This window comes from Balearica regulorum, chromosome 2, assembly GCF_011004875.1.
Source record: "Balearica regulorum gibbericeps isolate bBalReg1 chromosome 2, bBalReg1.pri, whole genome shotgun sequence".
Classification (NCBI taxonomy): Eukaryota; Metazoa; Chordata; class Aves; order Gruiformes; family Gruidae; genus Balearica; species Balearica regulorum.
The window spans coordinates 97,325,958-97,352,841 of NC_046185.1; the positions used below are offsets into that span (position 1 = coordinate 97,325,958).

General features: G+C 42.5%; 2 protein-coding genes across 5 annotated transcripts in view; one reads left to right on the forward strand and one right to left on the reverse strand.

Moving 5' to 3' along the window:
- ELOVL2 (ELOVL fatty acid elongase 2) overlaps positions 1–2,872 on the reverse strand; it is a 51,974-nt gene extending 49,102 nt beyond the window's left edge. For 2 of the 3 annotated variants that reach the window (XM_075745014.1, XM_075745013.1), the window contains exon 1: positions 2,747–2,872. In XM_075745014.1, coding sequence (XP_075601129.1) covers positions 2,747–2,749 — 3 coding nt within the window. In that variant the 5' untranslated portion in view covers positions 2,750–2,872. Of the gene's footprint in view, positions 1–496; positions 533–2,746 lie in introns of those variants that run through there. The other variant, XM_075745015.1, reaches the window with a different exon arrangement.
- Positions 2,873–11,334: 8,462 nt separating this feature from the next.
- Positions 11,335–25,039, forward strand: SMIM13 (small integral membrane protein 13). 2 transcript variants are annotated; one of them, XR_012833941.1, is made up of 3 exons: positions 11,335–11,813; positions 21,384–21,669; positions 22,668–25,039. XR_012833941.1 is itself a non-coding variant. In XM_075745019.1 (2 exons), the coding sequence occupies exons 1-2, from the start codon at positions 11,738–11,740 to the stop codon at positions 21,575–21,577; spliced, it is 270 nt and encodes an 89-aa protein (XP_075601134.1). In that variant the 5' UTR covers positions 11,336–11,737; the 3' UTR covers positions 21,578–25,039. The 2 variants fall into 2 exon arrangements, 1 of the variants encoding a protein (XP_075601134.1); XM_075745019.1 differs by having other exon boundaries at positions 11,336–11,813; positions 21,384–25,039.
- Positions 25,040–26,884: the final 1,845 nt, after the last annotated feature.

Consider the following 26,884-nt stretch of genomic DNA (forward strand, 5'->3'; position numbering starts at 1 on the left):
CAGGCAGCGATTAACAAAAGCATTCATATAGCATGGCATGAAAACATCAGGCATAAATCCAACCTGATGGGATCTGTTGATTTACACTTGAAGCTGGCTTGAATCAGGGAATAAACCAGCCCTTTATATTCATATTAATCTGGAGTTTACTAACACGTAAAGAAAATACTACTGAAGGATTTTGGTTGGTTTGGGTTTTTTTCCCCCCAACTTTTGAGTCAGAAGTTAAATTGTACATTGTTTGCATCTTGATTAACCTTTTTCTTTAATAAAATTAAGAGATGCTATTAAACTAAATGAATGTAAAATCAAGTGCCTGATGAATGAGTCTGTTTCTTTTCACGGCTTAGACTGCCTGTAATGAAGATACGATGATCAGTCTTAAAGAATCAGAGGATCTTCCTCAAGATGTAAGAATTCAACACCAAGGTCAGCTTGCAGGTTTTTATGAACAGGTATCTATAAGTCACTATGCAATGAAACACTGGACTCTTACTTCAGGTCCTGGAGGTTTCTTCTAATCAATTCCTTGGAAATATTTGTGTCACTTTGTTCTATATGCAGTTTCTGAGCATGTTTTCTCGTAGTTTATTAGTTCTGTATCAGCTGGCACAACCCTGGTTTGCTGCCTTGGTTCTGGATGGCAGAGCTGCTAAAGTCTGCCGTCTTTTCACTCTGATGGAGCTGGAGAGATCTTGTTGGCAGTGGGTGCTGTAGCACTGCCGCCTGAGCCAGTCATGGATTTGTGCTGGATTGATCTCTGTCTACAGAAAATGTTCTCTTCCAGTTTGTGTGTCAATGTTTAGGGGCTGGAACATTGTCTTTGCAATACTCTTTTTCAGGAGGTGCTCAGGGCAATTAACAAATACTAATGGACAACGAGGCAGGGTTCTATTTTGGCTGCTGCCAACAAAGAAGAGAGATTTGTTGCTGTCTAGCGCCCTTTCTGTATGTCCTGCAATCAATATATGCCCACATCAAGCACCATACTCTGATACGGTGGCCATGATGCTTATGAATGCTTAGAAGAGCTAGGTGTCTTTCTTCATCGATTTCAGATTACACCGACTATCAAAGTCTCTTAAGGGAATTTAAAAAATATTCTAGCTCCTGTCTATATAACCCCTCAGCAACTGGATTATTGTAGAGGTACAGATACTTGAACCTGTTAAATACAGCTTCATACCATCCTCATGATTATGCTTACCTTAGTGTTACCTAGCCTCTTTGTAAGCATTAGTTGCCATGCATTGTGCAAGGTTATACGCTCCCTTACTCTGTAAAAGTGGGATTTGACCCCAGGGAAAACACACTGACAAATCAAAATTTATAATCGGTTTAAAGTTCAAGGGTGCAGCCAAATCCTGACCCAGTGTAATTTGACCTAGATTCACTGAAGTAAGTAGAGCTGCAGTGAGCTACAGAAACAGAAGAATCGTCCCACTGTGGTTGCCCTCATATGGTGAGGATGCTGAGGAAACACTTAAAGCCTGATGAAGGCCGTGGTATGCTGCTTCAGCAAAATGAAGTTTCAAAAAAAAAAAAAAAAAAAGTTTCTTTACACTACTTTCTACAAGTAATAGTGATTGAACACCCAGGATGCTGAGGAAACTCACTCAGTTGAGTTGAAGGGACACCTGCTTATTTCTATGCCACTATTGCAAATTGATTTTTATGCAAGGAGGGCAGAATTTACTATAGATGATACAAAGGCATTTGAAAAAAAAGTATTTTGTTAAACCATATGAAAGAAAAACTACTTTCTGTTGCTAATCATGTCCCAAGCTTCTGATATGACAAGCTTGGACAAGTTAGCCCCACTGTACCTCAGACTTTAAGGCTCCAAAATACCTGTATGATACTGTCCTACTTTGTAAGCTCAGCGTTACACGTAATGCATTACTGTTTATAAACAGGATGAGCTCCTTTGGGGAAGTTACTATGATTGCGAAGACATGATGCGCTACGGGGAAATGGTGCTATTTGCTGAATAGGTGACCGCATTGTTCCACTTTAACCCTCTTAAATGCTAAACTGGAATCTAAAACTCTGTTGTTCATTCATTACATGGAAAAAGAGAAAGTGTTCCACTACCGATTGTATGATTAACACAAGAGCTTCTATTAACATAGCGCCGGGAATAATCTGTTTATGTAACGTGCTCAAGCGCACCTCGAAATAGAGAAAAATGCACCTGCTTGGAGCCGGGAAGGGCAGAGGGGCTGTGTAGGCACTGCATGCTCCCGCACGCTGCCTGGGGAACCGCATGCACGGGGGGGTTGCACATCACTCGCTCCCTCCAGCCGCCACCCCGTCCCTCCATTCGCCTGTCCCCGCTCGCCTCTCGGCTCCCCGCGTTGCACCGGTGCGCGTCGGGCTCCCTCCCGTCCCGTCCCGTCCCGCCGCCGCCTGACCCCCGCGGGCGCTTCGGGTGCCTCGCCATGGGTGGGAGGGGGGGGCCAGCTGAGGGCATGCCCCCCCCCCCCCCCCCCCCCCGAAAAAGCACGCCCTAAATCTGACCCGTAGGAGCCGGGGAGGGGGGGGACGGACAGTAGCGCCTGCGAGGGAGGAGGGAGAGCAGCGGGGCCCCGCTTGCAGCCGGCCCCAGAGAAGCGAGGGATCAGGGGGGCAAGAAGAGCAGCGGCGGCTCGTTTGCAGTCAGCCCCGGGAGGGGGATGCAGGGTTGCGATCAGCCCGGGGGGAGGGAGGAGGGCAGGGTCCCCGCTGGCGGCCGGGGCACACTCACCATGGCGGCGGGGCGGCGGCGAGGCGCTGTCCAGGGTATCGGCCGGCTCGGCTCTGCCGGCGCTGCCCGCCGCGCCCGCGCTATAAGGCACCGCCTCCTCCCCGGCTCCGCCGCGCCCGCCCCCGCCGACGGCCGCAGGGCGGGAGGGACGGCTCCAGGCTCCCGGCGGCATCGCCCCGGTGCGCTGGGGTCATCCGGGTCCTCCGCCGCGCCCCGGGAGGGGAGAGGAGGGCAAAGAGGATCGGGAGATGGTGGTGAGCGACCGCAGGGAGGTGGGGATGCAATAGCTGAGCGGGGGGAGAGGTTAAAGATGATGCTCTGACACCGCCCTGGGCATCACTGTGGATAGCGGCCATCGGCCCTTGACAAAACCGTTGGGAAGATTCAATTCAGAGGAGTCTCCATTGACAGGCGGGTTTGGGAGCAAACAGGGGCACTGGCTGGCTACCGTGATCCTGCTCCGTTTAACAGAGGGTTCGGTCTACAGCCCAGCACTCGTATTTCCAGTCAAAGTTCTCTGACCTGAAGCCCCAAATCCTCCACGTGCAATGCCAAAGCGAGATCAATGTCACCCTACCACCTAACTGTGGCATCTCCCTGGAGATCTGCCTGCAGGGGAGGAATTGATAAGCAAATGTTTATTTAGATTGGCTAGGGAAGAGACGAAAATCACACGGAGCAGGAGCTACTGACCCCGTCACAACTTTGCCACTGATTTAAAACAGAAAAAGGCCAAGGAAGAGGAGAGGCTTTGTGCTTGGTGGAACAAGCACAAAATTTCATGCCTTCAAAACAGTTTTTTGTTCTAAATGCTATCAAAGTCTTATATCTTCCTTAAACCATTTATTTAAACTATCAAAGTCTATTGAAAAGGTCCTGCTTCTTTTCCCCATTTTGTAATAATGCAGTCTTTGGCACGTGAAATCAAAATAATCTTCCTTAAAATATTAAAATTTTTCATTTTTATTTTCTAAATGAAAACTTGCCAAAAAGTACATGTTTGTACATGTACTCCCGTTGCCGCCCTGTCAATTCTGGCTCTTCAGAGCTTTGTTGACCAGAGCTCAGAGAATAGCCTTTCCCAGTTTCAGTGGCACAAGCAGTGGAAATAAGCTATGGGGACCACGTGTGGTGCAGGACAGGTGACATCTTCACAAACTAAAGCATACTTGATGTATAGATGGGCTATATTTATTAAAAATGTAGCACTGATGTTCTAAACCTTGAGAGTTGCTTCCTGGTGAACTCCTTCTCCATATAGTACTTTCACTCCTTGCTTTCTCTTGGACCTAAACAGAGATAGACCAAAGGCTGTGAGAATGGCTATCTTCCCAGGGCTGCCTGCCTGCCCAGAAATGATACTGCCAGAAGCTTCACGTGAAAGTGTGTCCTCATGTAACTTCTAGCCCACTTTTATAGATGCAGACTTGTTTGCTTGAACTTCCAAATTCCAGCATGTTAGTCTACGCTGAACTCCTGTAATTCCTGAGGCTGACCTGCCAGCCTGTCCTCTAATTCATCTTTTTGACAGATTATTAATTTAATTCTTTCTGTGTTACTGCAGACCTTCTTGAAATATTGAAGAGAAATACTTTTTGATATCCCTTCTGTCCCCAGAGAAGTTGTTCCCTAAGCAGAAAATTGTCCTTTTTGCCCAAGAGATCATTCTTTAGGTGCTGTAGAGCTAGGAGCAGTTTGGAAGCTGACAGAGCATCATAGTAGTGACTCAGTGCATTGCAATGCTTCAGCCTCACAATTTTTAGTCCAAACAGGCTGGAGGCAGTGTGTCAAGCCAAATCCAGACCTAAGAACATGATAATACAAAATATTTTTTTCTTTGTTCTTGCTTTTCTTTGCCTAAAACAGAAAGGAAATATATGTTCAAGCTTGGTAAAGATATAACATTTCTAATTTCTTGAGTTCCTTGTACCTGACACATCATATTAACACTAATTAATGTAGTTTCCTTCTATAGCAGCAATTTTATTTTTTATCAAAACAATAATGTCTCCAATGAAGTCACACATAGGAAGCAAATAGGATTCTGGTGGCATCTAAAAGAAGCTGTAATAGTATTACGGATATTTTTAACACCTATCTAATGACCTGAATTTGGAGATTTAAGGGCGGTGGCAGGATCTCATGGTTTAACCTGGCAGGCAGCTAAAACAACCACACAGCTCTTTGTTTGCTCACTCCCCTGCTGCCAGTGGGATGGAGGAGAGAATAGAAAAGAAAAAAAAAAAAAAAAAAAAGGTAAAACACATGGATTGAGATCAAGACAGTTTAAAAGGACAGAAAAGGAAGATGATAATAACAATAACAATAATGATGATGATAAAAGAATAGACAAAACAACTGATGAACAGCACAATTTCTCACCACCCAAAGCTGATGCTCAGCTAGTTCCTGAGCCATGCTGCCTCCTGGCCAATTGCCCGGTTATATACGGAGCGTGACATCATATGGTATGGAATATCCCTGTGGCCAGTTTGGGTCAGCTGTCCCGGCTGTGTCCCCTCCCAGCTTCTTGGGTGCCGGCTGCCTCCTTGTTGGCAGAGCAGTATGAGAAGCTGAAAAATCCTTGAGTGCTTGGCAACAACTGAAAACATCAGTGAGTTATCAACGTTATTCTCATCCTAAATCCAAAACACAGCACTACACCAGCTGCTAGGAAAAAAATTAACTATCCCAGACAAAACCAGGACGCAGGATTTGGGTTCATCTGTTTTGTGTGGAGAGCCATGCCATGCATTTAGTTGGATCCAAGGCACTGAGCACAGCAGACCTCTGCCAGGCACGTTAGCTTTGAGTGGTTGCTGAACAGCATGTTGTGCTGAGAGGAAAAGGCAGATAAATAAGTCAACATGTGGACAAATGGAGTTGTTGAGTTCCAGCTGAAATTCCCTGGAAACAGAGAGAGTAAGTGGAGGCAATTAAACCAGGACTTCATTCTGGGGCAATGCTGTTATACAACAACTACTGCTCATGGTGAAATACACAGGGAGTTAGCTCGAGTCCTGCTGGTGTAGGGGCTGTTGTAGGTTAGATGTCATCACAGGCTACCTAACTTACAGAATCACAGAATGGTTGAGATTGGCAGGCACCTCTGGAGGTCATCTGGTCCAACCCACTTGCTCAAGCAGGGCCACCTACAGCCAGTTGCCCAGGGCTGTGTCCAGTCAGGTTTTTAATATCTCTTTGTCTTAGGAAAAGTGCCTTTGAGTTGCAATGACTTCGGAGCCGCCAGGTCCCACTGGGTTTGCAGCTCAGCAGGAAACAGAGTGGACAAGGTACCACTGATCAGCCAACTATTGGCAACTCTCAGCTCCTGCTAGGTTTCAATCAGTAGGATAAAGTTATGGTTAGTTCTTTCTATAATGTCATTTTTCCCATGTTTTTTGTTTTTGAAACTGTAGCTGGTGTGATATGTCTGTACAGCTAAAGCTAAAACTTATATTAAATTGCCAGCTGTGAGCATGTAAAATAAAAACTAAGCCACAATAAACTTATGCTGGAGGAAGTATTGAGCAATTGTGCAGCTTTGCAATTTTTGTAATAAATATTATGTTTTAGCACCCTCTTTTGGAACAAAGTAATATTGATGGTATTTACTCCTAAAGGCTTTGTTAAAGCTGGAAAGGAATTGCAACATGTCCAGAAGTCCAGGGTTGCAGTCACAGATACAGTTTAGTTTAGTTTGGTATTCTATAAATGTACATAAATTGAATTTTCTCATCCTTCTTATGCTTATCATCTTTATATAAATAGTTTGCATTGTTCATTTAAATCAGCCAAGAACCGGTAAAAGATCGATAGCTCTGAACCAAACACTGAAGCTGAGTTGTTAACAAAAGACTGTAGTTAGATGTGCTGTTCCTCACTGTTTGCAGATCTCCTCTGAGGAGCCCGGTGGCATTAACTTGCTGTGAATTGTGGATGGACCTGAATGATTTCTCTCACACATGCTAGTATTTAGCGTCAGGGTAGCCTATGGAGGTCCCAGTCTGGGATCATGGTCTAGCTGTTGTCTAGTTGAGACCTACCCCAAAGAGGTCACAGTGTGACGCCTAACAATGTAATGCAGAGGGAAAGGGGTGGAAGGAAGCTGTTCTCTGTCCTCCTGCCCTGAGAAATAATACTGTATTAATGTCAAAAGCAAGGCAGTGGGAGGGAAGTCACCAACCGTGTTCTGAATAGAAGCAAGGGTGACATTTTGCACCTTTTGCATGAACCATCACTACCTGGCTAGCTTCTCGGGCACAAGCGATAGGCAGACAAGCTCCTATACATTATTTCAGCTATAATAGTTGGTATGGTTACTAGTTACCTTCAAAGATATTGCATGTGCCAAGAGAAGGATTAAAAAATTAGGACACTGTAGAACAAAACCTGCCTGGATTACTCTAGCTTGCTCTTCTTGTGCATATTCATTTTAATAAGCCTTATTTACAATAAGAGCCTTCGGCAAGACTCCTGCTTCATCAATGCACGGTGCGGATGACAATAAACAAAAAGAAGGGAATGAATGATGCAAGGGTCTGGAAAAGGAGAAAAGATAATCTTGTCAAAGTGGCTGAAATTCCCTTTCCAGACTAGAATACACAGTTTATATAATTTCCATGTGGTTGTGAGAGATCATTTAAATATTTTTTCTACAGCTAGTCAATGATTTTTTTTCTTCCTTCTGCTGTCTGCCTCAGGGTAACTGCGTGTAGATTTGCCAAAGTGCTGAGCACTTACAGCTGCACCTGACATCAGCGAAAGCTGTGCTACAAATAAATTAAATGCGAGGGAAACATGAGATTTTCCCCACATACCAGCTGAAAAAGGAGGCCAAAAGGGGCCTTATACTTTGAATGTATATTTCAGCCTCAGTCCTCTCCCTGGTGAAGGAGGGATAATAACATCCCTCACCTTGTCTTGCTACGCAAACACAAACAATAGTTAACTGACTGCTGTGAAACAACTGGTTAGTCTAGATGCATCGGCTCTCTCACCCTGAAAATAAGGCTTGTGCCCTCAGTATCTGCATCCCTCTTCCTCATCACTAGTCTTCAGCACTCTGATTCGCAACACTGTGTGGCCTTGCTGCTCTGCAGAAGCATTTGAGCCAACCTGTTGTCTGGTGTATTGTTTGGCAGAGGCCCTCTAAATGCCTGCTCATCAGTCTTGTGCTGCAGTCCCTCTGTTGCTTGATGACCTCACCATCCTCTTTACCTTCAAAACATATCTCAATGCATACATGGTCGTACACACTGAGAGACAAGATGTGAAAAGTCTGATCAGTGTTGAACATCATAGGAAAAACTATTAAATGTAGAATATTGATAGAATGCGGTGAGTAAGTGTTGCAAGATCATAGAATCATAGAATGGTTTGGGTTGGAAGGGACCTTAAAGACCATCTAGTGCCAACCCCCCTGCCACGGGCAGGGACACCCTCCACTAGACCAGGTTGCTCAAAGCCTCATCCAAGCTGGCCTTCAACACTGCCAGGGAGGGGGCATCCATAATGACATTGTCAGTGGATGAGCTATATTCAATTCTGTAACTCCATATTGCACATATACACATAAGGAACTGGATAGAACAAGCTTAGATTTGTATAAATGACCTTATTTCTGAACTTCAGTGATTAGAAAACCTCATCTGTCCAACATCATTAATCTTTTGGTTTGGGGGGGGGGGTGGTGGTGTGTGATTTCATGGGCTTTTGAAAAATAACACCACCGACATTATAGCTCATTTATCCCAAATGCATCATCATTGGTATTGGTACAGATTTCTGGTGCATTATCACATGAAACGATATCTAGCAGGATGGATGTCTATTTGTTCATATAATTTAACTTTAGTCTGAAGAAAAGTCTTAGATAAAATACTTATGTTTGGGGTTTTTTTCATTCAGATGGAAATCTGTATATATGTTTCAATTGACATGTGTTCCAAGGGGCCCAAATAAAAGGCTTTCTTTCATGTATTAGGAAAAATAGGATAACAAAGACTGTATTCACCAAATGGTTGGAGGAGGAAGTGTTTCTCCTTTTATCTCATGGCTTGGTTAGAGTGAACATCCACAGTTACCCCTTCTCTATGTCTGTGGGGTTTGAACTTCTACGTCCTATTTAAGTGTTTCAGCCATTATGGTAGAAAGTCTTTTTGACTTGCTTGTTGTCTGTCCTGAGGATGATTTCAGCAGTTCATCCATACTGGCCTTCAGCAGCCTCAGGTCACCAAGACCAGAGGGAGTCTGGAGCAAGGAAGACTTACTCTCAGTGGAGGAGTACCGAGTTAGGGAGCACTTAAACCAACTGAAAATATGTAAGTCCATGGGGTTGTGTCCAAGGGTGATGAGGGAGCTCGCTGATGTCACTGCAAGGCCACTCTCAATTATCTTTGAAACACAGTAGTGACTGGGAGAGGTTCCTGAAGACCAGAGGAGACCAAGCATCACTCCTATCTTCAAGAAGGGCAAGAAGGAAGATCTGGAGAACTACAGGCCAGTGACCTTCACCTCAGTCCCTGGAAAGATCATGGAGAAAATCCTCCTGGAAATCATCTCCAGACACATGAAGGTCAAGAAGGTGATTTAAGTAGTCAACGTAGATTTACAAATGGGAAATCATGCCTAACTGACCTGATGGTCTTCTACAATAAGGTGACTAGCTTGGTGGATAAGCTAGAGAAAGGGACACTTAAATAAATAAAATCAAGGTTTTTCCAAACTGAACATACCTTAATGAAAAGGTCCTCTACCTGTGCAGTGTAATATGAGAAATCTAACAGCTACCTGTTTTTATCTTTATTTCCTAGTATATTGCCTTGGATGGTACCATGTATATTTGATCATGTATATACGATCCATGTGTATATATATATATCTCCATGTATATCCATGATCTATATACATGGATCATAGATATTTGTCACTCCAGAATGACTTCATTCCAAGTTAATACTTTCTTCAGTAATGAATGCTGGGTGTTTCTGCGATGCTTGGGGATGTGATGTGAATTAACTACTATTAGTCAAACAGTTTGGAACCATAGGATAATATATATGAAATATTTTAATAGCCCTAAAATGTGACAGCTATTTTGCAGGAAAGGGAAAGTGGCAGTCCTATACCCAGAGAACTTATTCTGACTGTAGATGATAAGTACAAAAGCAGAGAAAGAGAACAGTGTAGCTACGAAGGAGCTTAAATATTTTTCAAAAATTACTGTGATAGTAACTGTTACTGGTTTGCTGTGTGTTTGCAATACAGAAGAAACGTTCCTGAAGTATGTGTAACAACTGCTTAGGCTAGAAGTGGAGTGACATTTAAAGATTGGGAGACATCAAAGTACAAAGTTATTGAGAAGTAACAGAAAACGTTTCAAGCTAAATGATACTTGTAAATGATGTGTGAATGGGTTAGGCAGAGCATTGAACAGGGCCGGAACTGTTGGGAGAGAAGGCTAGGAATGGGAAGAGAGAACTCTGGTTTGATTGGTGAAGTGTCAGCAAATTTAAGGATGTGAATGGGGGATTGCATGTGCAGGTAATTTCGGTTTACAGGTATCTTGAAAGGAGGAGGCAAGTGGCATGCTCAATGAGCAGGAACCCCAAGAATTTTTAGCTTCACTTAAAAGGAGAGTTTTAAAAATAATCCATAAAAGAAACACAAAGGAGAACTGGATTAGCTTTCTCTGGCATTTGACTGCAATGGTAACATCTCTATGGGAAATCAGGCTTCTGCAGTAGCGGATTTAAACACACATTTTCAGTAATTTTAGAAACATTAACCAGTGACTCTTACACTACAAAGGAAAGTTATAACCTTATTCCAGCGCTAAAGGCAAAGTCCATACCAGAATCAAGATTATCTCACGATTCCTGGAAGATGTTATTTCCTCAGATTTCTCTTAAGTGGCAAAGAGCAGCTTTGATGTACCGCTGCAATCAACAGAGGGCAAGAGCCAAGGCCATGTGGAATTTGAACCACTCCGGGGTGGCACAGATGTAAAAACCACCGCCCTGGCTAAGGCCGGGTAGCCCTGCTGTCCCCTCACTGATCGAACAGGGGAAGCAAGGGCAGCGATGACAAGAGGGAGAAAGAGGAACTAGAGGTCAGGTTGCCCCATCCTTACTAAACCTAAATCACCGATCTAAATCACTGCACGGGGAGCAATCTGTCCTACAGACTTTCTGTTCTGCTCAGGGCTTCAGCCACGGCCGTACCTGTATTTTACCACACAGGCTGCTCCCCTCTTCTCCCCTCTGCCTCGCACAGCCGTTACAGGCCGCGGCCCCTGGCCGGTCACCCGCCCAGCCCGCCAACCCTGCCTGTCAGCGCTGCCCGTCACTGCGGAGGTGAGCCGCTCCCCGGGCGGCCGGGCCCGCTCCAGAGGAGCCGCGGCCGGCCGCCCCTCAGCCCGCCCCGGGGGGGGAGGGCAACGGCTGCTCCGGACGCCGGGCGGCGTGGGGCACGCCGGGACTTGTTGTCCCCGTTGGGTGGGCGCCCACCCGCTCCGGCCGCTGGGGCGGGACATGAACTACAACTTCCAGCATGCACTGCGCGCCGCACTGCGTAACACGACGCGGTTGAAGGCCCGGCCCGTCTCCGTGTCGCGGCTCCGTACGCCGGGTTATTCAGCGGCGGGGGGAGACGGGGCTGGTGCTGTCGCCGGCTCAGCCCGGGTCCCCTCGGCTCCTCTCGTCCTCCCGGCTGGGCCGCGCAGCTGCCCCTTTCCCTTCCCCGGGGGTAGCGGGCAGAGATGCGAGGCGCGACCTCTTCCCCGTAGCCGCCGTCGGGCCTTTGCCCTCAGCCTTGAGGCGGCCCGTTGCGGGGTGACCCGCCCAGGGGCCGGCCGGGCCCCGACCGCCCCTGGCACCCCTCCCGCAGGGGTGAGCGGGCCCTGACGGCCGCCGGTGGGGCTCGGCCCAGCCCGGCCAAGCGGCTGCCGCAGCGGGGAGACGTCTTCGAGGAGGAGAGGGGACCGGCGCCATGTGGCAGAGCATCGGGCTGACCTTGCTGGTGATCGTGGCCACCCTGGCCTGCGTGCTGCTCTTCATGCTGTGCGGTGAGTCCCGCCCGCTCCCCTGGGTGGGGGGGCGAGAGGGTGCGGGAGGGCTGGCCCGACTTGGGCGTGCAGTGCCCGTGTCCGTACCGGCCTCCCCCCCCCCCCCCCCCCCCCCCCCCGGCGCTTTCTCAATCTCTGGTGGTTCCTCCGTGCTCAGATTGACTGAAGGAAACGAAAGGGCACGGCGCCACGGGGTGTGGGGGAGCGTGTGTGGTTCACAGCGCCCCCTTCTCTTTGTTTCCAAATAATTTTGAGCCTTGAAATGCTCCCAGAGCTTAATTCGGTGACTAATCTGAAGCTGACAGCCTTTTTAGTGAACGGACTACCGAGCAGTCACTCTGAGTAGCTTGTACACGAGTCTGAAATGCCAGTGAATGGAAGAAGTAAACTTCCTACTGGTATCTCTCAGCTTTGGACATCTGTTTGCTATAATAGATTAAGAGCAGCTCCTAGGAGGTTTTTTTCCTTGTGTGGATTCAATACTTGCAATTTTTTTTTTTTTAATGTGGAGATTATTTCAATGGGAGGCACGACTTGCAGGTCTGTGAGTTCTTGGAAGGAATCAGCAGTGTGGTGCGTGTGGATATTGTGATCAATATGTTGAACTTAGAGCTCTAAAAAAAACCCCACCCCAAAAACCACCACCACATTCAAACTGTGCCATAGTCTGTGCTGAAAAGCTTGTGAGAGAAAAAGCAAATGCCAGGTGGATTTATAAGTGATTTTTTTGAAAACCAAGGGAGCAAAGTGGAGAGGCAACTGCAATGTAATACTAAAAAATTGTTGTCAATTGTGGTCAAAATGGCAAAGCGTTGTGAAAAGATTTTGCAATATCAGGGGACTGGATAATGAAATAGGAGGTGAAATCCAGTGTTAACACATATGGAGTAATGTATGTAAAAAAAAAAGTGAAATATATGCATGCATAATTTATGTGGGGAAATACAATGGCTTCAAACTGAGCTGTTAGGATCCCAAAGAAAGGATTAGCTGAAGTAGTTGCAAGCATTTCTCCAAAATATCTGTTTAATGCTTTGTAGCAAGCAAATAAGCAAATCAGCAAATCAAACATTAGAAGCTTACAATAAAATAGAAAATGTCATTATATTGCTACAGTAATCTACCTTGTGTCTGTGTCTCAATGTATTTTCTTAGTGTATTACCTTATTTAAAAAAAATGCCATCCTATCTTTTTTAAAAGAAATTAGGATGAGAGCTATGTAATGATTTCTGCATGAATAAATTCTAAATAGGTTAGATCTGTCTAGCCTGGAAAATAGATGACTAGAGGAAGGGTGATGGTTATAAAACTGAATAGAGTAAAAAAGGTGAAGTGGTAATGGTTGTGAAATGTCCTCATTATAGAGGAACTGAGTACATAAAGTTAAATGATCAAACTACAGGCTTAAACCAAAAGTTTTCTTTTATACAGTGGGGAAATAAATCGCACCCTCATTAACAAAGAATATTTTGGATACTGAAACTTTTATTATTTAAAGTTCATGGAAGAAAGGTCAACATCTTTAAGCCGTAGTACTAATACTCAGGTAAGGAAATTTCTGAAATACAGATAACTGGGACTGCAAGGGTGTATGAGGGTGCACCTTGTATACTTTCCCTGGTCTTAGGCTATTTTCCTCTGTGTCCTGTACTGTCCATTGTTACAAACTAAACAGTGACTTAAGTGGATATTTATTCTGGGTGTTTTTTTTATTCAAGCGTCTGTATGTTCATTAGATGTTGTCTGGCTGTTTTTGATCTTTTAGAAGATGAAACATGGTACTTGCTAGGGTTTTTATGTTTTCAGAGTATGCATATGAGATCTTTACCTACTCTTTTGCTGAAAGATTAAAATGATTTTAGAATAGACTATTTCAGTTGGAAGGGACCTACAGCAATCATCCAGTCCAACTGCCTGATCACTTCAGGGCTTCCCAAAAGTTAAAGCATGGTATTGAGGGCATTGTCCAAATGTTTCTTAAACACTGACAGGCTTGGGGCATTGACCACCTCTCTAGGAAGCCTCTTCCAGGGTTTGACCATCTTCTCAGTAAAGAAATGTTTCCTCACATCCAGTCTGAACCTCCCCTGGTGCAGCTTTGAACCATTTCCATGCATCCTGCCACTGGATCCCAGGGAGAAGAGCTCAGCACCTCCCTCTGCACTTCCCCTCCTCAGGAAGCTGGAGAGAGCAATGAGGCCACCCCTCAGCCTCCTTCCCTCCAAACTAGACAAGCCCAAAGTCCTCAGCCGCTCCTCCTTCCAGCCCTGTCACCAGCTTTGTTGCCCTCCTTTGGCACATTTAAGGACCTTCACATCCTTCTTAAATGGTGGGGCCCAGAACTGCACACAGTTCTCCAGGTGAGGCCACACCAAGGCTGAACACATCAGGATAATTCTGATTTTGCAACATGCTGTTCAAAATCAGAAACCAGGGTAACTTTCTCCAGGCCTTTCTACTTTTGTCTGTATGTGACAAATGGAATTGAAGTGTGAAGGATCTCCTTAACTTTGCCTGCTAAACTAAACATCTCTCTAGTGCTTTCTTGCTTAAAGAGAGCAAAAGTAACTAATGACTTTATTTTTAAGTGGCTTATAAATACTTAGCAGTTTGGAGTTCTATATTGTACCTTGAGCTTGGATTCAGTCAATACTTTGCTTTGAATCCTTCATTGTATTTTGCTTTCAACAGGATCAGAGCTTATAAAGTGATTGCTAAAAGTCACCTAGATTTCAAAAGTACTGAACACAGGAAACTGACATGCTCGTTGTTTTTTGAGGGGGATTTGAACTCTTGAAGTGATTCAAGAGGATTTGATAATGATTTACAGTATCGGTAACGATTTTTTCCATCATACAGCATTTATTAATTAATATTGGTACACTTCTAGTTCTTGTGCCATGATTATTAATGGAAAATATTGGAGGAAAACAGTGTCAAGACCACTACTAGAAAAAACTGAGTACAAGCTACTTCCAATTTAATTGTCTGTGTCAGTGATAGGCAGTTTCTTATCTACCTTCTTGCCTACAGGCCTCTATTCTTTACAGCCTGTTAGTCTTCGAGGGAGACCGAGTGCTGTGTGTGACAGGATATGAGTAAATGCCATCCCATGAGACATACAAATTAATGGATGTCCTGATTTTCGCTGGGATAGAGTTAATTTTCTTCCTAGTAGCTGGTATAGTGCTGTGGATTGAGAATAATGTTGATAACACACTGATATTTTGGTTGTTGCCAGGCAATGTTTACACCAAGTCAAGGACTTTTCAGCTTCTCATATTGCCCTGCCAGTGTGGAGGCTGGGGATTCAGAAGAAGCTGGGAGGGGACATGGCCAGTACAATTGACCCAGACTGGCCAAAGGGATATTCCATACCATATGATGTCATGCTATGTATGTAACTTGGGGGAAGCTGGCCAAGGGTGGGACTGCAGCTCAGGAACTAGTTGGGTGTCAGTTAGTGGGTGTTGAGCAATTGTGCTGTGCATCCCTTGTTTTGTGTATTCTATTATTACTATTATTATTATCTTCTTTTTTCTGTCCTGTTAAACTGTCTTTATCTCAACCCAAGAGTTTTACTTTTTTTTTCTGATTCTTTCCCCCATCCCACTGGGGGACGAGGAGTGAGCAGACAACTGTGTGGTTGTTTTAGCTTCCTGCCAGGTTAAACCACAACAATGGAGAAACCTGACACAAGAATGGCTGGATATAACCTTGAGTAAGCTTGATCTGATAAGAATATTTTACAGCCATCTGATGAGAGGTATTGAAACAGCCTTATGAAAAGGACTTACAGGGTCAAGAGCCTAAAGAGCTCTAACTTGGATTTTGAGTGGCTTATAAAAGGACTCATGGTGTGAATGCTTGCAGAGAACAATACACTTAAATATCCAGGAGGCATCCTGGGCTCAGATGGATTTCTGCTGTTTATCACAAATATGATGTGATAAGTGTTATCAAAACTTAAATAATGAGGGAGGGGGAGTTAATTTTATCATTTTTCTAAAGTGAAAAGACAGCATTCAAAGCAAAAACTATCATAAATTATTGGGACCAGTTCTTCAGCCATGTGAAAAGCAAATGTTTATGCCTGAATTAGGCATTTATGTCTATAAAAGTACCTTGAATAAATGACCTGGTTTCGTTCTCTTAAACATTTCTGGATGCTTGCAACTGCTACTTTCAATGTTAATCTGAATTTGTTAGGAAGTATGGAAGGCTTGCAGCTAGCAACATTTCTATTTGTTAGCTGATCACATCTGACATAAAAACCATTGAAGGACTGTAAACATAGCAATTTTTCAGTTGCTTTTTTAAAAGTGGGACTCAGGTAACTTGCTTCCACTTCTTTATTCCCACCTTTTCTGATTTCCTTTCTCTGGTGGTCTCCTTGCTGCTTTTGTGTATTCCCTGTCCGTCTGCGGATGGGAGGAATTAATGCATAGTCAAGGGTATCATATAATATAAAATACCAGCCAAGGTGAACTCTTGTACTGTTTACCTCTGTGTATTTGTTTTATTTTCCCGATGTAATAATGCATGGAGCCACGTGAAATTGCGGAAGTGCCTTTAGTGAAAAAGATGGAAGTGTTCATCTCACTTGACAAAGAGGCTAATGAGATGTGGTTTGAGAGACATGACCTTAAAACAAAAATCACTTGCTCAAAGTGCTGAAACAAGTGTGTGGTTTGCTTCACAGTTCTGAATTCAGTTGCGGGTGGGAAAACACTTCAGCCTTAAATTCTACCTGAATAACTTTAATGCTTTGTTTAAACAGTTTTGTAACAATCTTAAATGAGTGATTTCTTAAAATACTTTAAAAATGAGGAAAGTCGTGCTTGGGTAGACCAGCAATAAAAAGAAAATACCCTTTGATTTGAAGTTGAGTTTTGAAACTTATAAATGGGAGATTGTAAGAGAGTGAGTTTCCTTACTATCGGTCAGCAAGCAGCATGTGGTAGTGTTGCATTAAATGGGACCAGGTTTAAGGAGCCTGCAGAACCAAGCACCATGTCACCTGATGTCTTCTGTTACTCCAGTATCAGAGTAGTGTGTGCTTCCTTTAGTCTGGTCTTCCCCATAGCAAAGCTATGGGTCAGAAATAGAAGCCAGATCTTAAGACTCTGTCTTGTGCTGTTACCACATCACCTTCCTTCCTTCCTCTGTTGGTTTCATTTGTATTTCACACAAGAAAAATTAGGTCGCTTTACCCCAGCGCTCTGTATTAGCCCTGGGTTATTTGTTTTGTTTGCTTTTCCTGATTAAAATGGAGGAGGAAAATGTGCTCCAGTAAAGAAAACCCTCCCTGTTAGCTTTTGCATACGAGCCAGTAAAAGGTGAATGAAATACATGGAACTGAGACTTGTACTCCTCACCTTTTGAGGGGGAGTAATGTAGTCAGATCACTTTGTTTCTTTCCCCTTTACAAAGAACTAAGACCTGGTGTGGGAAGTAGCAGAAAAGGTAGATTTAATGAAACAGTCAAATCATAAAATACGTTTAACATCCTGATATTACATAGACGTTGCTTGCATCTACATATGAGTCATTAAAAGAGGCTTTGACTCATGGTCCCATCTTCCCAAACGCATAGCATCATGATTTATAAGGGGTTGACATACTGATAGCACGATGCCAAATGTGGCTTAAGTGTCTTTGGATGGCACCTGGCTGTGGCATTTTAAGTGAGACAGCAGCTTCCAGCTTTTAGTTGAGTACTAAACTCTGCAAGGCTGGGAGCTGCTATTTTGCCTAAATGCGAAATACTGTCTGTGGTAGGCAGGATTTCCCGACTCTGGTTTCGGCTATCCGCTACACCAAGAGCGGGAGCCCTCACTTTGCATTGCGATGATGTTGGATCTGGCTTGCTTCCTTTAGAGGCAACTTCTGTCACCAATTAATGTAGAAATGTTACATATATATATTACAGTCTGCATATCATCACAGCTTGTTTGCTGAAGAGGTATTGTGGCTATGCTGTTTGACTTCCACAGTTCACTTGAGCTGAGAATGATTTGAAAACGTAAATCAAATGGCTAAAGAAAATAAACACTGGAAGACTGATTCAAATCAAACGTTTTGTGTGTGGTGAAATTACACCAGTAGGACTTCTCTGAGAGCGGCTTGCCTGAACAAACTGGAAGCATTTGAGATGCAAACTGGTGGTGTCAGTTACCTGTCCAGGAAGAGCTCTACAGCAAAAGAGCTGCAAAGCTAAACTGAGCTGCATAAAGATAAGAATGCAGAGAAATGCCCATTTTCCTTTTTTGTGTGTTTTAAATTATTTTACAATTACTTTATTTTTAAAAATACTCTGTGTAACTTGCAGCTCTTCAGTATTGCATGATGTGGGGTGTTACTGTTTTGCAATATTCTTAAGAGGCTGCAAAATTAATAGAAAATGCATTTGTCTCTGATTCAGAAGTAACTCAGTACTGTGAATCTGCCTCCAGGCTTTGTGTGTGTGGTTTTGCTTAATGGTGTATTTAGTTGATATTGTTGCTGGAGAGAGTTTCTCTTACCCAGAATAACTTGTTCTTCAGCAGTCCGGTTATTTCCAAGGAAGTAGTTACTTAAGTGTTTAGTAACAGTGAGGCGACAGGGAGTCTCAGCTGAAGAGGCAGTAGTAACTTGATTCAGACAAGTGTGGGGGATTTTTTTTGTTCTTAACTTTCCATCCAAGCTGGCACTGTAACTAAAGCAAGTGAAAGAAAGAAATCTTTCTTCTTTGATTACCTAAATATCTCTGGTCCAGGCTGGCAGATCTTGTGAGGTTTTGAAAGTCTAGTTTTCAAGCCTGATTATCCTCCCACTATTATCATTGTTGAAGTCTGTTGTCATTTTCTTTTTCAATGCACCGCATCGTGGTTCATTTCACCTGTCTATTATCATTGGTCTAGTTGTTTGTCGACTATAAGCAGTCTTGTTGGCTGGTTATTTGATTATTTACACTGTCTCGTTTGTCTTCTTGAGCTGGAGAGCTCTGAAGACTGTTTATGGCATTCCGTATTTTGGATACTCAGATCATTGTGCTCTAACTCAAACCAAACATTTGGAAATAAAGTAATGCTGCTTTTCTTGAGAGTGCCTGAGAATGAACCGTGGGTGTTCTTTAGTGTTTCTATCTCTGCACACACACCCCCTCGCCCCCAAAGCGGGGGGGGGGGGGGGGGGGGGGAGTAATTGTGTGTGTTAGGTGGGCTGTTTGCAGTGATAGAGGAAACATATGGTCTGCTTTATCTAGCCTAAGTTAAAATACCTCACTTAATATATTTGGTAAATATATTAAATAATCCATTCAAGTCATGCTTCTGTAAAGTGCCCTATACCTTTTTTTTGGAAGGCCTTGAATATTTTTGGACACAAACACACACGCAGTGTTCTCTGGAAGTAATGTTTCTGTTTCACAGTAATTCACTTTGCAGGTGTTTTAGGTAGGATTTTAAACAAAAATCAACCAAACAAAAACCAAACCCACCCAACCAAAAATCCTAACCAAACTATCTTTGGCTGAGAGTTCCCCCTCAGATGCTTAAGTGGACTTAGCAGAACTTACAGTGTGCTTTTTATGCACTTCTAAGTCTAGTGTCCCAGATTTTCTGTCAACAAATTGGGGAGTAGAAGACTTTTAAAAATGGCTTGTAATATTCTGCTTAGGTCTCACTTATTACAGGTGAATATAGGAAACTTGCAAGATTTCATGCATTTGCTTTCCCATGTGCGCTAGAAATGAGCATGGGGTTTAGAAATTTGATTACTCATTAAAGAGGTTTAGACCCATGAGAAGAATGGATTGATTTACGATCTTCAGCATGCATGAAGCATTGTTGGTCCCAGAGACCTGAAATACCCCTCAACAGAGACAACTTTCAAAAAGTAGCTACTTCAAGTTTTTACCTATAATTATGAAAGAGAAAGACACTGAAAGCAGACATCTGCCATTGAGGTTTTTTCTAGATGCAGGGGGATTTAATGCATTTGTGGGATGTCAGATTCAATTTAATCACAAGTAATTTAAAGGTTTAGATATTAATGGGAAAGGAAATACTTGGTGTAGGCTTTTGGAATTAATTTAGATCATAAAAGGTTGTCATATAAAAGCTTTCCTCCAAATCTTCTCAGCAGTAGAGAAGTTATGACAATTAAAAGTCTGCAGGATGTGAAAAGTATTCCAGGAGGGAGGGGAAGGGTGGGATTCTGCTTCATGCTAAACAATGGCCTGCTAGTATTGGCATGACTCTGATTACAGAAGAGGAAGAAAAATAGTGGTGCTGTGGTTACACAATTGCCACTTCCCCTTCCCTAATAGCCCCTGTTGTCAGTGCTCTGAAGTCTGGTTCTGCTGACAGCTGTGTAATTGGGAGGACAGCTCTGTAAAATAAGGCTCTTAATATTTACATAGGTCAGCAGGATAGGTTTGAATAGCTAGCAAGACCTTCTGAACAGAGAACAGGAGTATTAATTCTTAGCTCTATGCAAGACGGATAGTTTCTGGTGTTGCAAATAATGCTTACATAGCGTATGTTTTCAAGTAGCTGTTTAAATTTTATGCTACTTAACTGTGTATTTCATAAAGAAGTTACGTTCCTGTTCTATGGACAGTGAAACTTGGCTGGTTTGCTACAGGGAAAGGGCTGTCATTAGTTCTCAGCTGGCTAAAACTCCAGTCGCTCTTGACCCAAGTGCTTAGATAAGGGAGAGCTTTTAAAAGGAAGATTCTGGTTTAGGTTTAGATATAAATATATTTGCTTTTTAAAGGTCCTTGGCTACCTGTTATAGAAACACTTATACAAGAGAGAGGAGGAGCTGGATCTTAAATATTTTTCAAGAGAGATTCTAGAAGTGTGACCACCTTAACTCTTGCATAGTTTTGGGATCCAGAGCATTTTAGCAGTGGAGCAGAACATAAGTTTATCAGAGAGTGTTAATTTTTCTTTCATGGGATTTGGGTATGGTGAGGGAACACCTTGAATTTGGGGGATGTGGTCCTCTAGTGAACAGAGGAAGACCTTGTGCATTTTAAAATAGGATTTATTATAAAACATGGTATCAATTTCAAGATCTCTACAAGTGTGCTTAATAGTGATTATGTAATGCAGCTTTTAAAATGTGATTTTCAGAATGTTGTGTTTGCTGAGTGAGGGTAGAAATTCTAGAGCTACTTTCGTACAGTGCCTGTCTGAATCCTGAGTCCTTGTTTTAGGTATAACCACAGAAATCTCTTTTCTCCTGACAGTTAAGACCTTTATCTGTGCAATGGTGATCACCCACCTACTGCTTGCTGTGGCAGTACAATTAGGAATGTGTAGATCCTTGCCTGGAGCTTAAATGTTTGCTTCCAGATGAGGACAAACTTTATCAAGTCGAATTGGTATTTATGGGACTGTAGGAAGGAGTGGGTGTGTTGGGGTTGAGAGTTGGCAATTAGAGGATGGGAGCTGATCAATTTTTTTTTTCTCACTTTTCTGGTATACTTTGCCTGAGAGCTGACTATCAATTTGTAAGAAGTAACTAAGTGGTATCTCTTTTTTTTTTTTTTTTTTCTTCTTTCTTTCTTTCTCCTGCAGGCTGGTATGTGGTCTGGCAATTGTTTCTGTCTAAGTTCAAATTCCTGAGAGAATTGATAGGTGATACAGGGTCCCAACAGGGAGACAACGAGCCTTCAGAGACTGAAGCTGAACAGGAGACTCCACCCTCGCCTCAGAGAGGTAGACAGAAATCTGCTCGACAGCGAAGGGCACCTACAGAAGACACAACTTAAAGTACTCCGTTGAACTTGTGACTATGAATGGTTAAGCACCTCTGCACTGTGTCGTTCAGTGGTTTGATCTTACTGAAAAACTGACTTAAGAGGTAATATTAATACCTGTGGACCTTTACTTCTGAACTACCAATGTATGCTACTTCGGTAGAGGTTCAGGGAGGGCTTCAGCAGCAAGTCATAGAATACTGGAAGAAAGGAGGGGTGGAGAGTAATCTCCATGAGAAAAATGCTGAGCTGCTGTAGCTCCTATCTCTGCACACAGATTAAGAACAGGTCCTGGACCACAGGCTTAGCCTTTGCATTAGTCTGAATATAGTAAACTTTTCAGACTTGAAATAATTTCTAAATTATTTTTTTCTTTGCAGCACTGTAACTACATATAGTAAGATTGAGTTTTATTTCCTTACTATATATGAATATATTTTTTCTTCAACCTTGAGAATGCATGTAAACTTGAAAAATGGTTGAAAGAATCTCCTCCTTTAGAAAGTATTCTAAAGTGAGATTTTAGTTATGTTCTTATATATATAAAAAGTATAAATGACATATGAAAAATCAATATTAGATGCACATGATTTGGAGGTTTTTATTATCTCCTTTAAAACAAAAAAAGGAATCGGGTGGTAAGACCTGTTTTCTTGGTTTTGTCATAAGAAGGGTTACAGGTAGAACAGTCCTACTAGGTTTCTGTATGTTTTTCCTGAACCTTTTACTCAAAGTCTGACTCGTATTGGAGAGGGGAAGGTGCCTAGGTTATGTACTCACTGGTTAGTATTCTGAAGTGTCATCTTTGTTTTTTGGATACTAAGCACTTCTCTAGTTCACTTTGTACTCCTTTTTATCAGGTATATGTTACCTGACATAACTTCTTTCCTGGAACCAGCTAAGACATTCTGACCAATTTGGTAGATATCACTGTAACACTTTGATAGTGTTATAGCAACGAGTTTGGTACCTCATGTTTGCTGGAGGACTTTACTGATTTTTACCGGTAATAAGCATTTGCTTCCATTTTCTTTGAGAATGAGTTATATAGCTGTTTTGACATTGCACTTCAGAATGAATTGCTCCACTTCTGTTTATCTAGCAGCTCTGAAGATTGATGCATGAGATCTTTGGAAAGAGGAGGAACATGCATGTACCACCTCTGATGTGTGTATGAGAGAGAACTACCAACAGGTCTTGTCGTGAACAGCTGCAGTTTTCTCTCAGAGGTTGGATATGTGGTAATCATTGTTCCCTGTATAAAAACACTTACACAGGACTACAGGATTGGTCTTGTACTTTTGGCTGTTAAGAAACTTGTGGTTTGGTTCATTTATATGGCTAAAAGCAGCAACATTTAGCTTTTTTTTGTCAAGTAGGCCTACATCTGGGAAAACAGCACACTTTTAGTGCCTTTATGTTTTAATTTGTCATCTGTGAATACTGTTCAAAAGCTAATGAGAGCATTTATTTTATAAAATGATTTGGATGTTTCAGTATTAAACTATATAAGATCAGCCCTCACCTTCCTTTGGAGCCTAAAAGTCTTTGTTTTGTTTACTAGCATGTATGAATAAGCATGCTTTGTATTACAGGGTTACATTTTAAAGCATGATTAGGCAGTGCTGTGCACATATCCTTTCAACACATGTAGAAATACAGATAGTCTCCTTTCTCTATCCTGTCTGCTGGCAAGGGAATGCCTAATGATGGGAGTGTTTTGGTTGTGGGTTTGGTTTTTTTTAATTAGTAAAATTCCCATTTATTCAAACTGAGCAAAAGCAATCAGATTCTATTCCCTGCTGCTTTCAGTTGTTTGCCTTGCACAACTTAATGTCATGATATTCTTGTGTCTGTATTTCTTTTTGCATGATGAGACTTTCAGTTTAGCAGTGTTAACCAAGTACTGGTATGTTTTTTCTTAAGAAACATCTGTAGCATCTTTGTCTTGAGCTTTGCTAATATAGGCTTACAAATAAAGATTTTTTTTTTGTACTGATGTAGGATACTGACACTCCACTGCACTTTTACCTAGACTTTAGTGTGCAGAAGATGGCAAAAGGCTGATGCTTGTAGTATCCTTGACTGAGATAAGTAACAGTTAACTCAGTTTCTGCTTCTAGTAGCTGTGAAGATTAACATGAAGTTAAAGCAATATACATAGCTAGTCAGGGTAGCTCTAAAGGTGCAAGAGTCAAGTCTTGCTCTGGAGCAAGATAATGAAGGAAAAATCCATGTGGGTTTGAATGCTGACACTGATCAAATATGCAATAAGATGGATGTGGAACCTCTGGGTAGCTCATCTGCTCTGGCCAAACAACTTCCTTCTCCCTTCCTTGTTGTATGAAGGTGTATATTTCACTCCCCAAAGTTATTTTCAATCTTTTTTTTTTTTTAAATGCTCATGCTGGTTTTTTTAATGTTGCTGTGATATAGCTGCCAATAATGCTGTCTGCCTAGTATATAACTTCAATGATCTTATTAGTAGCAGGCCAAAGGCTTATATTATGTGGTTTGGAAGAAATTTGGAATGCCAATGTCTTCTGTCAATGCATAATTTTTCCTGAAAAAGTCCATAGCAAAACCTTTGTACAGGGCACTTCATGTGAACCTGTATAAGCGAAGCTGTATGTGTGAAAGCGTACTTGTGATAAGACCTGGGTTGTGATTGCTGGCAGTCCAATATACTCACGTCTTTGCGTATTTTTTACCAATGTACTTCTGAAATGTTACTGGTGGGTAAGCACTTAACTTTGAATTGACCTGTTCAAGTCTGAAACCTTAGAGAGGTAATAGGTTCCACTGTTGGTCTGTTTTGTTTAGTAGGATCTATTTTAAAAAATGTTTATTGCCTTATTGTTGCAGCCATTTTCTTGAATGTATTTTGGGTTCTTATTTTAAATATAGTCATATCACTTTTGTTATAGGGGCTGTGTAACTTTGAATAAGCAGCAATTACCTGTGTTGTATGTGACAGTTAATTGAAAACAGTTACTGCAATGAAGGCTGGAACACACACAGCATAGACTGGTGGAAAAAAAACCCACAAAAGCTATTGCTAAAATTTGAGGAGCGTAAACAATTTTGTTCATGCTGAATTGCATCATTCAAACCTGTTAGGGAGCCACTAAGGTTATTATCGTGGTGATTTAACATTTGCTCATGAGGCTAATTCTATGCAGTTTATCCACTAAGCACTGCTGCTGTAGCTATTTGCAGTAAATGCCATATACTGTGCTGCAATTTGTGAGCAACTTGCTGCTTAATATCAGGTTTTACACTGAACCAGACCTGTGTATGTACTTCTGTTTTGTTTGGAAATGACCAGCGTAAAGAATGTGTTCAATGTGGTCATTTGCTTCTCCAGTGTTACGATACTGTACCTAAAGCTTCTGTGGTTGTCTGTTTTCATCGTTAACTGTTCTTTTAACTGACTGCACAGATGAAAAATAAAGTAACCAGACCTTATATGAATATTTGACCCGAGTGGTTTTCTGGGGATTTTTTTGGAGTGGTTTTTTTGCCTATAGAATAAGACTTCTTATTTGAGTGTGCAGCACTGCAAAAGAAGACTTGTCAAAAGTCACATTCTAGCTGGCATAATACCTGCAGGGGACTTCAGATGAAAGGACAGGGTAGTGTATGTCTTGTAGAGCAGTAGTTATTTAAGGTGGATTTTCTGCCTTATCCTTGAAAGTTGTCGCTTCACTTTAGCAATTAAAAAAAAAAAAAAGCCCAAACAAAATAAACCCAACAAAAATCGAACCACCTCCTCCCTCCTTTGTTCTTCATACTTTTAAGATTGTAGACTTCGTAGTTTGCCTAAAAGTAAGTATGTTGGTAAACTAGGAAGTTCTTCTAGTTTGGAAATGAAGGTGTACAGGAGAACGAAATGAGAATGTGCTTCATCCCTGATGGCTTCTGTTAAGTAAAATGCATAAATTGAATCCTGGGTTCTTTTATTGACAGAGATTAAAAGAAGATTTTTGGTGGAAAAAGATAGATATAAAATCTCTTTACTCTTGAGAGAATGAGCTGTTCTTCTACTGTCCTACTCCTGTAAAAACAGGCTACTAATGGGGTAGAGTAAAATGGTATGGCCTTGTGTAACTTGAGCACTTAGGTCTTTTGACTGCAGAAGTTTGAGTTGTATGTGGGGGTGTGTGTTGGGGGGGGGTTCATATAAGTGGAAATGATCGGTGATGGGCTACTGGCGTCAGATGCTTGTAAAACAGATGCTTGCTTTTCTACTTGGGTACTGATCCCAAGGAAACGCTTTGTGGTCTGTTCCAGCAGAATGAACGAAGGTGCCGTGGTGCAATTCTGCTCTGCCCGAAGTGCTATCAGAGGGTGTTTTAACTGATACCGCTCCTTCCACATTGGCACCCTGTGCTGTTCTCGGGGCTCCCTTCTGGGCTTGATCTTACACAAAGAAAATACACAGTCTTTGTAAAACACAAGCAGTGTTTCAGTTTGCTTGGGTAATACTTTTATGAGGATTTTTTTTTATGTGGGATTAGACTGAAAGTTGGCAGTGTGAATGTGCTGGGTTTTAGTCTAAACCTTTAAGACACGTATATTAGCTGTAATCTTCATCTAGATCAGAAGCTCTTCAGTTTTGAGCATCTCTGTTATCCCTGTGGGTGTTTGTAATCAATAAAACGTTATCTCTGAAAGCTGAATAGAAAGGAGGCTTTGTCACACTACTCCACAGACTGCCTGTGAGAAGGGTTTGCATCTGGTCTAGGGCTTATGTTGACATGTAGCAATGTTGGACTCAGCGTCAGGCGAAAGGAATGGCAAGATGCACCAGCGGGTGGATAGAGCAGTATCACAAGTGAACAGCAGAACTCACCAGCGCTCATGTCCGAGAGCTCTCGGGGTGTGCGTGCTCACCTTTGGAGGGGGTACCACTACGGAAATCTAGGGGAGAAGTCTCTTAAAGGCAGGAGACATGTTTCATCAGTAGAACTCAAACCAAGACTAACATCCTGGGTTTTAGAAATGGGGACACTGAGATGAAATACGTCTTGGGCTTTTATTGTCCTGCATTTCTAGTCACAGAGCTTCTCAGCTTCTACTGTGGGAAACGGCTAATATGAATGTTGCTTTAACTTTGGTAACAGAGAGGCCCTAATAGCTAGGGGAGGATGGGGTGGGACCATAATGTTGTCACTTTGAGGTCATCATCAAAGTGCTGCACACATACCGTTTGTGGTGTGCATGCTTTGCATGTGCTGCCACAGGGACTCGCCCTGAATGCTGGCAGTGTACTTGACCTCAGAAGGGTAAGAAGGTGCCTAATCCTGTATCAGGGAG

What these genes read in the sequence shown, in the direction of transcription:
- SMIM13 (XM_075745019.1), top strand. Translation starts at nt 11,738, where the DNA reads ATGTGGCAGAGCATCGGGCTGACCTTGCTGGTGATCGTGGCCACCCTG. An exon ending in GCTGCTCTTCATGCTGTGCG is followed by an intron (nt 11,814 to 21,383) that starts GTGAGTCCCGCC and finishes TTTCTCCTGCAG; the next exon opens with GCTGGTATGTGGTCTGGCAA.